Here is a 13,892-nt window from a genome sequence, read left to right as displayed (position 1 = left end):
GAATTGGTCAAGTTAAACTAAATCATTTTTAAAAGAAAGAGAATTTAAAATCTTGTCGATAAAATCTGAAAACTTGTTAATAATTAGAACCAAATTGAGTTTTCAGAAATGCACTTAATGAAGAAAAATTGGTGACTGCTAAAAGATTCAATCAAGAAAAGATGAATTAGATCTTGATAAAATTCTTGCATGATTAGAAGTAAAGATCACCATTATCATTTGCTTGCTTCATGAGCTTTATAGTCTGTCAAATGAATGTGTAGAAAACACTCATTACAAATATGATAAAGCAATATGTGATTTGGAACATGCACCAATATACATGATATAAAAGCTTGAGTAACTTTTTGATAGAAAGTAATAGTGATAAATCTATGCATCAAAAAGAAGAATTTGTGATATCTTATTTGCTCAAAGTATACATTGATGATATCACTTTTTGGCTCTACAAACGAGGATTTATATGAAGATTTTACTAAGCTCATGCAAGGTGAGTTTGAAAATGTATGATGAATGAACTAACATCTTCTCTCAAACTCCAAATTAAGAGAAACAAGAAAGAGGATCTTCATTGACCAAAGTTAGTCCACAAGAAAACTCTTATAGAAGATCGGCATGAAGAAGGTATTCTATGACCTCATCTTGTAGAATTTGAAAAGAATGAGCAAGGTAGATCTATTGTTTTTAAAGCTGTATTGAAGCATGATAGAATACTTATTTTATCATACAGCAAGTAGACCAGATTGTATGCTCATTATGTGCAAGATTTCAATCTAACTCTAATGAATCATAATTTATTGATAACAAATAAATCATAATCTGAAATTTGATAGAAACAACTGTTTAAGATAAGTTGATTAAAACTTAGCTAGCGTGTCTTATTGATAATTATCTTAAGCAAATAAAATCTAAACTAAATTGATTTTGAAAATAAGAAATTGATTTGACCTTGATAAATCTTCCTATTGCCTCACATGCTTGTCCTTGAACCATCTTGGTTAATGAAACTATCTCTTTAGTTCAAGTGATATGTGCTTGCTTATACTTAGGCAATCTCTTGAGTAAAGTGACTCAACATTCAACTAGTGTCATATCTTGTATTGAGTCATCTAGTTAAAAATATGGTAGATGAATGTTTTGTATCTTGAAGAAACTAATGACTTTCTTTCAAGAAAGAAAAGAAGTTTGCAGAATCCTTGAGCAAGAAAATGGGAGATTTCAACTTGAAGGACACCTCCATAAAAGGTACAATAAACATTCACATGCAAACAAGAGAGAGGACTTTCTTTAGCCAAAAGGTTACACATAAGAAATCTAGTAGGTATTTGACTTGAAGAATGCAGAATGATTCGGTAATTTTAGATACCTCTCTCATAAATTAGCTGAGCAAAGTCACTAACTTAAACCTTACTATGGCATGATTAAAGTCTTTAATTATTAATTTCTTGATATCATGTCTATATATGTATTGATTGACTTGTGCTTTTAGAAATTGTTTCATGGTTTGCCCAAACTAAAATATATCTTTACCTATGTCATAACCATGAACTACACAAGTTTATACTTAGAATTTTGATTTAAAATGACTTGTGAGAAGCTATGAATTCTTGAGCATAATGAAAATGTGTTTGCATGATATACCTCTATATGATACATTTGATTATTTCTTATTCTGCTCTTTCAAGAAAATTACTTGAGAATAACAAAAAGAAAGAGAGATAAAGGAGAGATAATGGATATTATTCAAGAGAAGTAAAATCTAAGTAAAGGCAAATACTCCAATCTTAAGAAAAAGCAAAACAAGCGTAATATATTCACCACATTTGTCAGACTTGTGTGAGCATTCTTTTGGAAGGATAAAATCCGTAATGAATTACACTTAAATAGAGGGAGAGTTTAAAGTAAATATTTTAACCTTTCTATATCGCTCATCATAGGGATGGTGCCAATGGAGAGGCTAGTGGTAGTACCCGGCACTATTTGACCCAACTATTCGGTGTAGGGCATATTAGGGACGGCACAAGAGGGAGGCTAGTGGTAGTACCTCGTGCCCCTTCCAACTCCACCGGATAGGGAGCAAATAGAGTATAGAGCATAAGAAAGTAAAAATGAATGACAAAGTAAATGAAAGTATATAAGAAGAATCAAGTCAAGCTTTAATCACTTGAAAACACATTTTAAGGATGAAATCAGTGTAAAATTAAATTTAAATAGGGGGAGTTTATTTGAAAAAAAATTGATTTTGATCCTTGACATGCTTTTTCTTAATATTTTAATGCATGACTTAACACATGATATATTTTGCATGTGGCATGATGTTCTGAATTATGGATTCTCAATATTTTGTAATGCTCCATGCTTGGATAATTTGATTGAATGTTTGAAATACTATATGAAGTTATTTTATGGTATTATTGAAAAGAAATTTTAAATTTGTCGTTCACAATCATCTTTAAAATCTGAAAGTTGAATAAATTTGTAAAAAGGAGAAGAGAAGTATATCTCTAATTAGGCAAAATGAATTGATTTTGTTTTATCTTTCAACTTGCCTAACCTTGGTATATAATGTTCTAATTCATACCAAAACTCAACATAAATACAAATATTCTGAATATGCTCTTATATGTTTGAAATATGTGTTTTCAATAATAATGATTTAAGATGAGCTACAATGTGGAAGATACATATCTCAAATTATGATTTTGAAAGCCTCTATTGAAAATCTTTATGAAATTCAGAATCTGATTTTGTATAAAAGCTTAAACTCAATATGATTTCTAGATAAAAACTACAGTTTAAGAAAAATAGAGAAATTCTGATGCCTTGATTGTTTGCCCCGATACGCATCTGAAACATATCATTTCTTATCTTTAAAGTGTACTAATATTGGTCCAAATGATGTGTCTTTCGATGATCTTGATTGCAAACAAAAAATTTCTAAATATATGATTTTATTTTGATATTAAAAGATTTATTGTGCTTCATGTATACATTGCTGAAAAACTATAATTAAGAATTTGAGTTCTATAAATATATATACCTCAATGATCATCTATATGTTTTTCTCTCCTACACTCTTAAAGACTTCCATCAGAATATATATAGAGTGAATGATCTTAAAGCTAGAAATATTTCAGCTCACTCAAATGATTCTAAAAGAAAGAAAATGTAAATGCTTTTGAAAGAAACTGAGCTTCAAATGAATCATTTTCTGATTAATATTTCTATACATTTTCTCTAAGATTAAGAAAAAGCATAACTTGTTCTTGAAGGATTAGAAAGAGTAATTGCTACAAAATTTTGAATAACACTAGATTACTCTACATTCTCGATATCATAGAATTTCAGTTTTATTCACGTTTATCACTAAAATCTGAAATTCAACAATAAAAAGGAATGATTAAAGAAGAATGCATCTTTTGAGGGGGAGCTTTAGATATTCAGTATCTCATACCTTGATTTTTATGGATTGATTTTGATGAACCTCCTTATATTGCAAGACTTGCTTTAATTATATAATAAGTTTATACCTTGAGATGAGTTCTATAAAGGTTGTCTTATCTCAAACATTGAGTCTTATGAAAATAAGCTGAAACTTATAGAAAATATATTTGTTTTGAGATTGACAATTTTATTGAACATTATCTTCAAATTCTAAACTCTTAAATGGAATGATCAATTGAGGGGGAGAAAGAAAATCTCAGAAGGAGAGATCTTATGGAACTTAATCGCATAAATCCATAACTAAAGGAGAGAGAAAGAATACTAAATGAAAAGTGATCCTAATACTCTCCAATATGTATCATCTGAAATTTAAATCTGAAAATCTTTATGATACACCTTGAGGCTTGTTAATTGGATAATATATCTTATGCATAAAAGAACTTTGAAGTCATTAAGAATTAATGATCCAACATGATGATATGTTTTTCAAGTATATAAGTTTTGATCTTATACTCTAAAAATTAATTAAATTGCTCTCATGTTGATAAAATACTTAATATATTGGGCAAAAGATCTTAAATGAACAAGCTTTCATACTTATTATTGAAGAGAGGTTAGATTTCCATTCGTGCTTTCCTTGAATATCATTTGTGGTACTTCTTGAATTAACTTAAGAAAGATTCCATCTACACTTGAGTTGAAAACTATCCTTGGAATCACATTAGATGTGCTCTCATCATAATTTGCTCTGAAATTATCCGAAATGGCTCTGATCTATGCTCATTTATCTTTTTCTAACATTATTGCCTTGAGCATTCTTATCTTTGTGCTTAATGTTTCACTATCTTTTTGATGTTGTCAAAAAGGGGGAGAAATATCTGAGTATATGCTCATAATGCTTTATGTGTTGCATTTACTCCAAGTTTTGTCAAAAAGGGGGAGTAGAACCAATATGGAATGCAAAATACAAAATTTAAACTCATACTTGAAATTTTAATTAGAATCAACAAAATGAAAAGATAAAATTGAAGAATATTGGCTTTAAGACAATTGTCCTTCTGGAAAAAAAAGGGGAAGTCAAAAGTATTTGGTTTTTAATTGTTGTTAGCATCAATATTTCATTAATTTACACTTTAACTTGATTCAAATCTAAAAGTGATAGATGATATGCCAAAATTGCTCAAAGAGCTACTAAGATCAACACTTATGCATAAGGATAGAACTGACAGTTGACTATATTGAATTATGCATACTGTATCTAGCTCTAACCAAAACACAATAATTGTACATCTGATCAAATACTGTGTATATGTTTAAATTTTAAATTTTGCATATACTCAGTGTTTTGTCATCATCAAAAAGGGGGAGATTGTTGACCTCCTAATGGATTTTGATGAATACAAAACACTAGAGTATAATTCCCTTTATATTAACAAATTATTTGAGGATTTCAGGTGTTTAACTAAGAATATTGTTAAGAAATGTCTAGGCAAGTTTCCATATTTTTCAAGGATTTATTGAAGAATTTTTAAGTTGAAGAAAACAGATCAGGGACAGCCGAGACGTCTCCGGTTTGTCCCAGAGACGTCTCTGGCACAAACAGGAAGAACTGGCACGTCGGGAGACGTCCCCGGCACCTGGCGAGGCGTCTCGCAGGGTCGGAGTCGACTCTCTCAGTAGCGGAGTCGACTCTCTCAGTGGCGGCAGAAAGGCTGATTTCAAGAGATGCGCGCGAGCCGTCTCCACAGGACGCGGAGTCGTCCCCGCAAGTAAAAAGCAGACTTTCCGAGTCGTCCCCGAGGTAGCGGAGTCGGCTCTCTCAGGGTATTCCAGAGGATGTCTTTTTCAGTGATAAGGCAGCGGAGACGTCCCCTGAAAGAGCGGAGTCGACTCTCTCAGAGAATTCCAGAAGATATGTTTTTCGGAGATATAACGGCGGAGTCGTCCCCAAGGCAGTGGAGTCGTCCCCATGCAAAAAGCGCAAACAAGCCGAGACGTCCCCGTAAAGCGCCGAGGCGACCCTCTCAGAAAAACAGAAAAATAAGGATTCAAACCGTTCATCATCGGAGTCGCCCCCGTAAAGCGCCGAGTCGACCCCAAACATCGTCAAAAGTAAAATCTTACAGCCGAGACGTCTCGCGATAAAGCGGAGACGTCTCCGGAGCGCCTGGGACGCGACTGACAACTTTTGCAGGTTTGGTTTGAATTTCAAATCTCTTTAACTTTATCTCTAACGGCTATATTTGCTTTTTGGGCTATAAAAGGGAGCTCTTAAGTGCTTTCCAACAACTTCTCACCAACCAAACACAAGATCATTCAAGAGAGAAGAAAGAGAAAGAGGTTCAAGGGAGTTAGTGCTTTCAAGAGGAGAAATCAAGTGCATTCAAGCTTTCCCATCTGATTTCGTGCTCATCTACTCACTCCCACTTGGCAATCAAAGCTCGCATTCAAGCCAACGTGATCCACATCGGAAGAACCACCATCATCCACGCTTCCAACGGCAAAAAGGGTTCTTCCGATTTTTTTTTTGTTTCTCATTGCTATATTTGCTTTCATAAGAGCTTTTAAATCTTTGTAAAACGTTTGAATATTGAGCTTGTTTCAGTCAAGGGACTTGGAACAAGGGATAGGCATCCCAAGCCTAAGTTAAAATTGGGGGACTGTAGGGTTCGTTGTTAGCCCGGGGTAAAACAACGAGTTGGGTAGTTCACTCGAAAAACTACCGAATTGTAGGGTTCGTTGTTAGCCCGAGGTAAAACAACGAGTTGGGTAGTTCACTCGAAAAACTACCGGATTGTAGGGTTCGTTGTTAGCCCGGGGTAAAACAACGAGTTGGGTAGTGCACTCGCAAAACTACCGGACTGTAATCGCTGATTATAGTGGAAATTTCCAAAGGTGTTTGGGGAGTGGATGTAGGAGCAGTGGAAGCTCCGAACCACTATAAACTTTTGTGTTTGCGATTGACTGTGGTTACAACTTTAGTTTCACTTTTGCACATACACTTGTGTGTTTTCTTTTAATCAGACAAAAAGTTTTTAAAACACCCAATTCACCCCCCTCTTGGGTTGTATCTACTGGGCAACACTTATCCCTTAATGACCTTCTACCATGCATACATTATCAACAATTCATTAGATTTGACTCCTAAAATAAACGAAATCCTAAGAGAAGAGAAGGGCTAGACACAGATAACCACAACCAACACCACACAACAATTTTACCCTATTAGTCTTAAAATTAAGTGAGATTTAGTAGCTTCTTAAATCTAGTTGCACAGAGATTTATCAGGTTAAAAAGTTTCTAAAATTCTCTCTAGATTAGACAGCTCCTAATCTCCTTTTCAGATTAAGCTTGAGCTTACCAGTTAAGCGATCCAGTAACCAGTGATCAGAAAAGTCCCGGGGTGTGTGGTGGTGCCAGAAGGGATACACCGATACCACAATACCCGTAACAGTTCTCACTATTGTAAAACTTTTCTAGACATCACCAATTACTAAATCCTTACTGGAGTGGCTTTCAGCCGCTTCTTTCCAAGAGCCTAATTGAGCTCGAAAACCCTAAGGCCAACGTCTAATTGATTTTAATTTAATTTGGCTTAGGATATGTATGCAGGGTGGTGATTTTTGGGCTAAGGATAGGTAATGACTTTCCGACCTTATCTTTTTAATGGTTTGCCCTTAAATTCTTTTATGCAAATGCTTAATACTAAATGCAGCAAATATTCAATAATTTTTTTTTAAAGTTTATGAAATGTCATTAGGTTGTATTCATTAAATGAGCAAGCAATTTTTTTTAATTTCATTTACTATTTTTTAATTTTTTTTAAATTTTTTTTTAATTTTTATATAGCAATAACTTGAATGTAAACTAAACACAATCCTTATGCGTAAGTCAATCTCCGAATATCTGTTGAATAAGCTCTGGAGATTACTTCGTGAGGAGTCCCAATAGAGGTATGATAACCTCGGGAGATTGCACCCTATCAATTACTAGCAAAATAATATTTTTTTTAATTTTTTTGATTTAATTAAATTTTTTTTTAACTTTTTTTTAAATTTAAATTTCAAATTTCGAATCTCAGAATTCAAATTTTGAATTTAAATTTTTGAATTTTTGAAATTTTTTCAATTTTTTTAATTATCTTTTTTTTTAATTTTTTATTTTTTTACTTTTTAAAAAAACTTTAAATTTTAAATTTCAGAATTTAATAACTATGAAATTATTAACTAAAAATAATCAAAATAAGAAAAATTAATAAAAATAAAAACTTACTACCGGAGTGCGTTCACTCCGGGCATCCAAAATCCGATTTGATCTTCGTGATCGTTCTTACTTCTCGATTTGCCTCCCCTGCAACAGCGCCAAAATTCTGTTCGTCCGATTCCTGTTTACCTAAAAATATGCTAAATAGATCGTTGTTAGAACCGACAAATAAAGTTTAAATTTAATTTACTCTTATCTGTTCTACTCGAAGAATAGTGGTCGTAAGAGGTCGATCCGCAGGGAGGCAATTGGAGTTGCATAAAAATTAAAACATTCACTCGGATTTTAAATCGATTTTTGAATGGTAGAATAAAAACATTACTTTGAGGATGTTAAATGATTCTCTAGTCTATCAGAGAATATTTTCCATTTGAAAATAATAAAAAGACAGATACTTGGAATCGAAGAACATTTATAAATTTAATAAAATATTTAACTATTCAAAGAAAAATTTTGGCATGGATGAAAATAGTATTTAGGAAGATTGAAGCCTGGAACATAGACTGAATGAAAGAAAATTTCATATATTCCAACTAAAACAAGAATTCTAGAATGCATAAAATAAACTGTAGGAATTAAACTTGACTTAAAACATGAATTGCATAAAAGAAAAATTAATGGATTGCATAAAAGAACAATTACAAAAATAAAATGAAGATTGGAAGCCTAATGCTTCCTCCTTCTACAAAATAAAACATAAAGAAAACAAAGGAAGAAAAACAAATCACTTCTCTTCGATCCCCCTCTCTCCCACGGTGGAACTTCAACATAAAACATAATTTTTTATTTCTTTCTTCTTCCCAAGAATAGAGCAATGCTCTGTTTCTTCTTCTCTCCTCTTTGGGCCAGCCGACTACCCTCTCCTCCTTGGACCCGCCGGCCACCCTCTAGCCCAACTCTCCTTCCTCCCCCTCCTCTTATAGCCCTTGGAGACGCGTTGGGGACGAGCTGGCAGCACGGTGATTGCGAAGCGCTGGGATTCCAGGAGAATCACGGGCGGAAGGGATGCTGCAAATGGGATCCGCTGGCTGGCGAAGAAACGGAAGGCTGGCCGCGGGATCGACGGGGAAGAGCCGATCGTGGATGGGTGCGGGATTGGAAACGGAAGGAGGGAGTAGGCGGACGTTGAGGACGTTGATCCGGAAAGGAGGAAATGCAGGATGCTGTCGCGGAAGGAAGGAGGCCCGCATGGAGGCAAAGGGCGTCAATCCATGGGATTACGGGCTGCATTTGAAATGGGCGGAAGAAATGGCTGGAAAATCGCTCGGGATCCTTGGATGCTTGAGCTCATGGGAGAGGCGGACGCTGGGAGGAGGCGTTGATGAAGCGGAAGGAGAGATCTGCGGGATGAATGCTTCACGGATGGAAGCTGGGAGGAGGCGATCACACGCGGACTCGGTTGGATGCCATTCATGGACGCGTGATGCAGAGGCGGCCATGGGATGATGGCTGCTGAGAGATTGCTGGGAAGACGCCGCGGGATTGACGGGAGAGACGCGGATGCTTGGTCGGATAAGTTCGAACGAGCGTTTGGGATCGATGTGGCGGACGAGTTGGCTGGGCGCTGTGCTTGGATTACGCTGCAGTGGGAGAAGGAAATGAAATCACGGGTCATCTATTCTGACTGGAGGTCAATTGCAAGTCTTTCAAGTCATGGGTCACCCAGCACCTCATAGTTATGATATGGCCAAATTAGATTTGCCCAAAATTATTTCCCAAAAGCACAAAAGAAATGGACCCGATTCGGACCCGAACCCGACTCGGACCCGACGCGATCTTCAACCGGGTCGGATCTGGGAAGGGATCCTTCTGAAGTCAAATTTGTACTCAATGTGCATTTTATCTCTAATTTATTAAAATCTGTGTCAAACTCAAATATAATATTAATCCAGTGAATTTATCATTATCGGTTAGCAACAACACTAATTTTAGTGACATGTAGGTCGCACTTTTGTGCTCTCATCACTCCCCTTCCTAATGAGTTCAAAGATCTTCTGTATTTGGATCCAGAAAAATTTTTGAATTCTACGATCCGAGGCACGTTTATACGATGAACGACGTTCCGTTCGAATTCCGCTGCGAACGTCGCATCGAACGGGGCGTAACTCAGCAGTGGTATCAGAGCCATGGTTCTAGGGAGCATGATTAGGACTTAAGGATTGATTACCATATTTTTAATCTGATTTTTAAAGAAATTATGCTTGCTGGATTTTCTGTGTGCTGAAATTTCAGGTTGCGAAATTTTTAGCATGCAAATTTTTATTTGCTGTGATCTTGCAAATTGTTTTAGAATTGCAAATAGATTACAATGTTTTAAATCAAGTAATGCATGATCTGAAATCCAGAGAATAGCATAATAGGTTTAAAGTTTCAGATCTGAAAATATACATAAGATGCATGTAATCATAATGTTCATACTTGTTTAAGGTTATGTTTAAAACAATGTATGCATGAGATGTATGTATTAGTTAAACAAAATTTATTTGCATGAGATGTAAATAAAATCCTTAAACAATAGGACATTTACATAAGATGTAAACTGAAACAATTATGTCATTTACATAAGATGTAATCACATAATATATGAAAGGGTTTCATAATTACATAGGATGTAAACTTGAACCAATATGACATTTACATAATTGTTTAACTAATACACATAATATATGAAAGGGTTTTATCCATTGTAATTTATATTGCTTTTCCTTTTCGTTTCATTAAGATAGAGGATTTGACTTGTGTCTTCTCTCTTCATTTATAAACAATGCAGATCATTGATCTTTACGTGGTTTATGCTATTGTTACAGCTGTAATTCAGGTATGAGCAGATACCATTTTTGCCATATATGATATGAAAAGTTGGGCTTTGCTCTTCATTTCTCTCAAACCTAGGTCTTGCTTATCATTCTTTCCAAAATGAAAAAAAAGAAAAAATGAAAACAAATATTGATTCTAGTGTTGTATATTATTTCAAACTTCATAGAATTATCTCAGAATATTAAAATCAGATATGGTATATGATGCTGAGGTTCCTGTCGATAATCCCATTGAACTCATGAGGAAGTGTATACCATCCTACATTTAAAACAATGTCTCCTATTTATGGTTCACAAGATACATAAAAAAATAATATTCAGTATTAGTTCTGCAATGAGGTTTTGAATGCCATGATAGTGGTACTCTTCTTACTTGTCTATACCAGTTTGTCGATATAAAGAGCAGCACCTGACCATTGAAGGCAACATCTTTTTATATGGTTCAGGTAGTCCAAAATGACTATCTTCATCAAATAACATGATCTCTTTGTATGTTAATCAGGGGAAACCAAGAAGGAAACTGCTGTTTTTATGAATAGGTTAGTATTCTTCAATGTACAAGAATATATGAGAGTAAGAATTAAGGTAGTTCCTAATTCCCTTGGAAAAGAAAGAAATAGCTTGTTTTCAGCCATGTTCTAGCAATCGAGATAACAACTAAAAGGTGTTAGTGAGAGATATCTACCTATTATTAAATGTCTTTGAAAGCTAACACGAGAGTAGCTTAGTGAAGATGTGATGTCATCAAGAAGATTAAGCACTTCATTATGGGTTGGCTTCTGCATAATTTTAAAAGGCCAAGTTCCTTAAGTTTGGATCTATGAATTATTGAAGATCATTTTTAACTTTGTGAGAAAAGATTTTCTTGCTGTGATGAAAAAGACAAAATCTAGTAGCAGAGTAAATCTCAAATAGGATGGGCCTTTTCTGGGAATTCTTTGTCTTTCTGATTTTCGTGAAGTAATTTGAGATGCTAATGGGGGTGATTTCTGTTGCTTTCTTTGTCCTAGTTGAAAATTGAAAAGAAAAATCAATAAGTGGATTATTCATTGGAGACTTGGACTGCTTTTATGACAGGTTTTTTCAATCATATATGGACATTGTTTGTCTAAAGTTCTGCTTATGGGATGTTGATAGTGGTACTTTGTGCATGATTGATCAGTAAATTGTAGATGCTATGGTTGAGTCATGTCAAAATTCTATTCATGCAGTTTAATAATGGTGTTTTGTCTATAAATTGGTCAATAAATTGTAAACGACATTATTGATTCAAATCATTTTTAATTTATAACATTTGCTAAACTTTTGTCGTGTATTCAGAACTAGGGCTTGAAAGTTAGAACAATACATTTGTAGTAAGCTTTGCTGCTATTTCTAAGTTCTCTATCCTAGGCATTCAATACTAGTGGTGTTGTGCTTGTGATTTTGGTGACATTTTAGTGGACTATATTATTTGAAATAGGCTAGCTATCACAGGTGTAGCCCAGTTAAATTCATGAGACCAAGAAACTTAAACCTATCGGTAAGGTCCATAATAAAAATTCTTTCCTTTTAAAAGAAGAGGAAGGTTAGGTCATGTTACTTAACTGTTCATCGGTTAAATGCAGGATTTTCATTGCTGTTTTCCTTGAAAAAGAAAAATCTTTTACTAACTGTGCTAGTTACCTATAGTTGTCTACTACCCAAGTCTCCTCACTTCCTGTTCCTTTGATGTGTCTTTTGGACCACTTGGCGTAGTTGCCTGCCAATATGTTTCCTCTTGCCTTTCCTTTTATCCATCTGCTGGCTGCACACCCAACCTGTGGTTAAACATATTGAATTGGGTCTGAATTGAGTGGGGCCTGATTCAATCCCGGTTGACCTCTTGGACCTTTTATGTTCCAACGACACCACCTTACTTAACTCTCGGTCATTAAATGGATAGGGTTTGGCCCAGACACATGGATCTGTATCTCAAAAGGTGCTGGTTAGGTGCCTGATCTTGACTTTGCATTTCTTTTTTAGTCCGATTCATTTTTTTCTGGGGACGCATAGTCCCACAAACATGTTGAACACGACATATGCTTCCGAACATAGATTATCAGACTGAATTTCAATATTCATCTTTCCTCCATATATTGATTTTGGACTAACTGAAATGTTCCTCAAAAGCCTTTGTGAATTAAGCCCACTAAAGGTAACCCATTCGTGTTGGACAACGAGTCATTCCTAGGTACCTTGACAATCTAGGATCGTAGAATTGATGTGTAACAAACAACTGTTACTGAGAGGGCAAAGTAATCATCGTTTATAGGCTTTTCCCAAGTCTGATGATCCGTTTTCCATGTTCAAATAAAGGGCACAGTGAAGTTTTAATAATTATCAACCATGAATTCATTGACGACACTTGGATTATCAGAACAAATGTACTGCATAATAGTAATGCTGATTAGTTCTCAATTCATATGACTGCTTATTATGGTGTTCTGTGCTGCAACAGGTTGTCTACATGGGAATAGTTGGATCATTTCCATTTAACTCTTTCCTCTCAGGAGTTCTCTCCTGTGTAGGTACAGCGGTACTTGCAGGTATGAAGTTTAACTCAGATACCTTCTTTCCTGCTACTCTTTTTGAGATAATTAATTGTTCGAGCACTCTCATATGTGATGATGCAGTTTGTCTCCGCATTCAAGTCAACAAAGAGAATAAGGAGTTTAAGGTAACTACTGCTGGAACTTAAAACATTCACTTTAAGCTTCGCATCACTCTATGGATTAACCAATAACGATCCATCTCAGGATCTACCACCAGAACGAGCTTATGCTGATTTTGTTCTCTGCAATCTGGTGCTCCATCTGGTCGTCATGAACTTCCTCGGGTAGGAGAAACTGTGCCTTGGTGCACCGAGGCATAGAATTATGTTTCTGATGCATCCTATTGGACTTCAAAGTGATAGCACAACTTACAGTATCGCCATGTATAAACCGAATGATCTACATGCTCCATGGTTTGCACCTTTTGTTTTGTGAATTGAACGTCGCCACCTTCAAGAGGCTGTTCTTTTTGGGAGATGTTTCTGCATCAAAGTGGTATCATGTGACAGCTTATTTATTCTGGTTTCAGGTGTTTTTACCAGAATGGTGATAACTGAAACATTTGCTTAATGTTGCTTAGCTTTGGAGATGATAATTGTGGGGTCCGTCGACAGAATTTGCTATGCCAAATATTAGTCGTGGATATCAACCAATAACCTTGGACTGATTTAATTGGAAGAGGAAGGGAAAGGGGTGAGGATCTCCCTTGAGTTTGAGGGCAGGGGAAGCAGAGAAGAGAGGAAGATGAAGAGACTTGCTTTCTATTTCCAAGCTTCAAAGATCCCCCCTTTCTCTG

At 35.3% G+C, this 13,892-nt stretch overlaps 1 protein-coding gene across 3 annotated transcripts in view; it reads left to right on the top strand.

Annotated features, from left to right (window-relative positions):
* The window catches only part of LOC103704779 (dolichyl-diphosphooligosaccharide--protein glycosyltransferase subunit DAD1-like), a 56,348-nt gene extending 42,919 nt beyond the window's left edge, over positions 1–13,429 (top strand). For all 3 annotated transcript variants that reach the window (XM_039117940.1, XM_039117939.1, XM_039117941.1), the window contains 4 exons: positions 10,478–10,525; positions 13,003–13,090; positions 13,178–13,221; positions 13,301–13,429. In XM_039117940.1, coding sequence (XP_038973868.1) covers positions 10,478–10,525; positions 13,003–13,090; positions 13,178–13,221; positions 13,301–13,384 — 264 coding nt within the window. In that variant the 3' untranslated portion in view covers positions 13,385–13,429. The remainder of the gene's footprint in view (positions 1–10,477; positions 10,526–13,002; positions 13,091–13,177; positions 13,222–13,300) is intronic.
* The last annotated feature ends 463 nt before the right edge of the window (positions 13,430–13,892 follow it).

The sequence above is a fragment of the Phoenix dactylifera genome, unplaced genomic scaffold, assembly GCF_009389715.1.
Source record: "Phoenix dactylifera cultivar Barhee BC4 unplaced genomic scaffold, palm_55x_up_171113_PBpolish2nd_filt_p 000288F, whole genome shotgun sequence".
Lineage (NCBI taxonomy): Eukaryota > Viridiplantae > Streptophyta > Magnoliopsida > Arecales > Arecaceae > Phoenix > Phoenix dactylifera.
The sequence above is the reverse complement of the archived record's forward strand: the minus strand, read 5'-3'. Positions and strand labels throughout refer to the sequence as shown.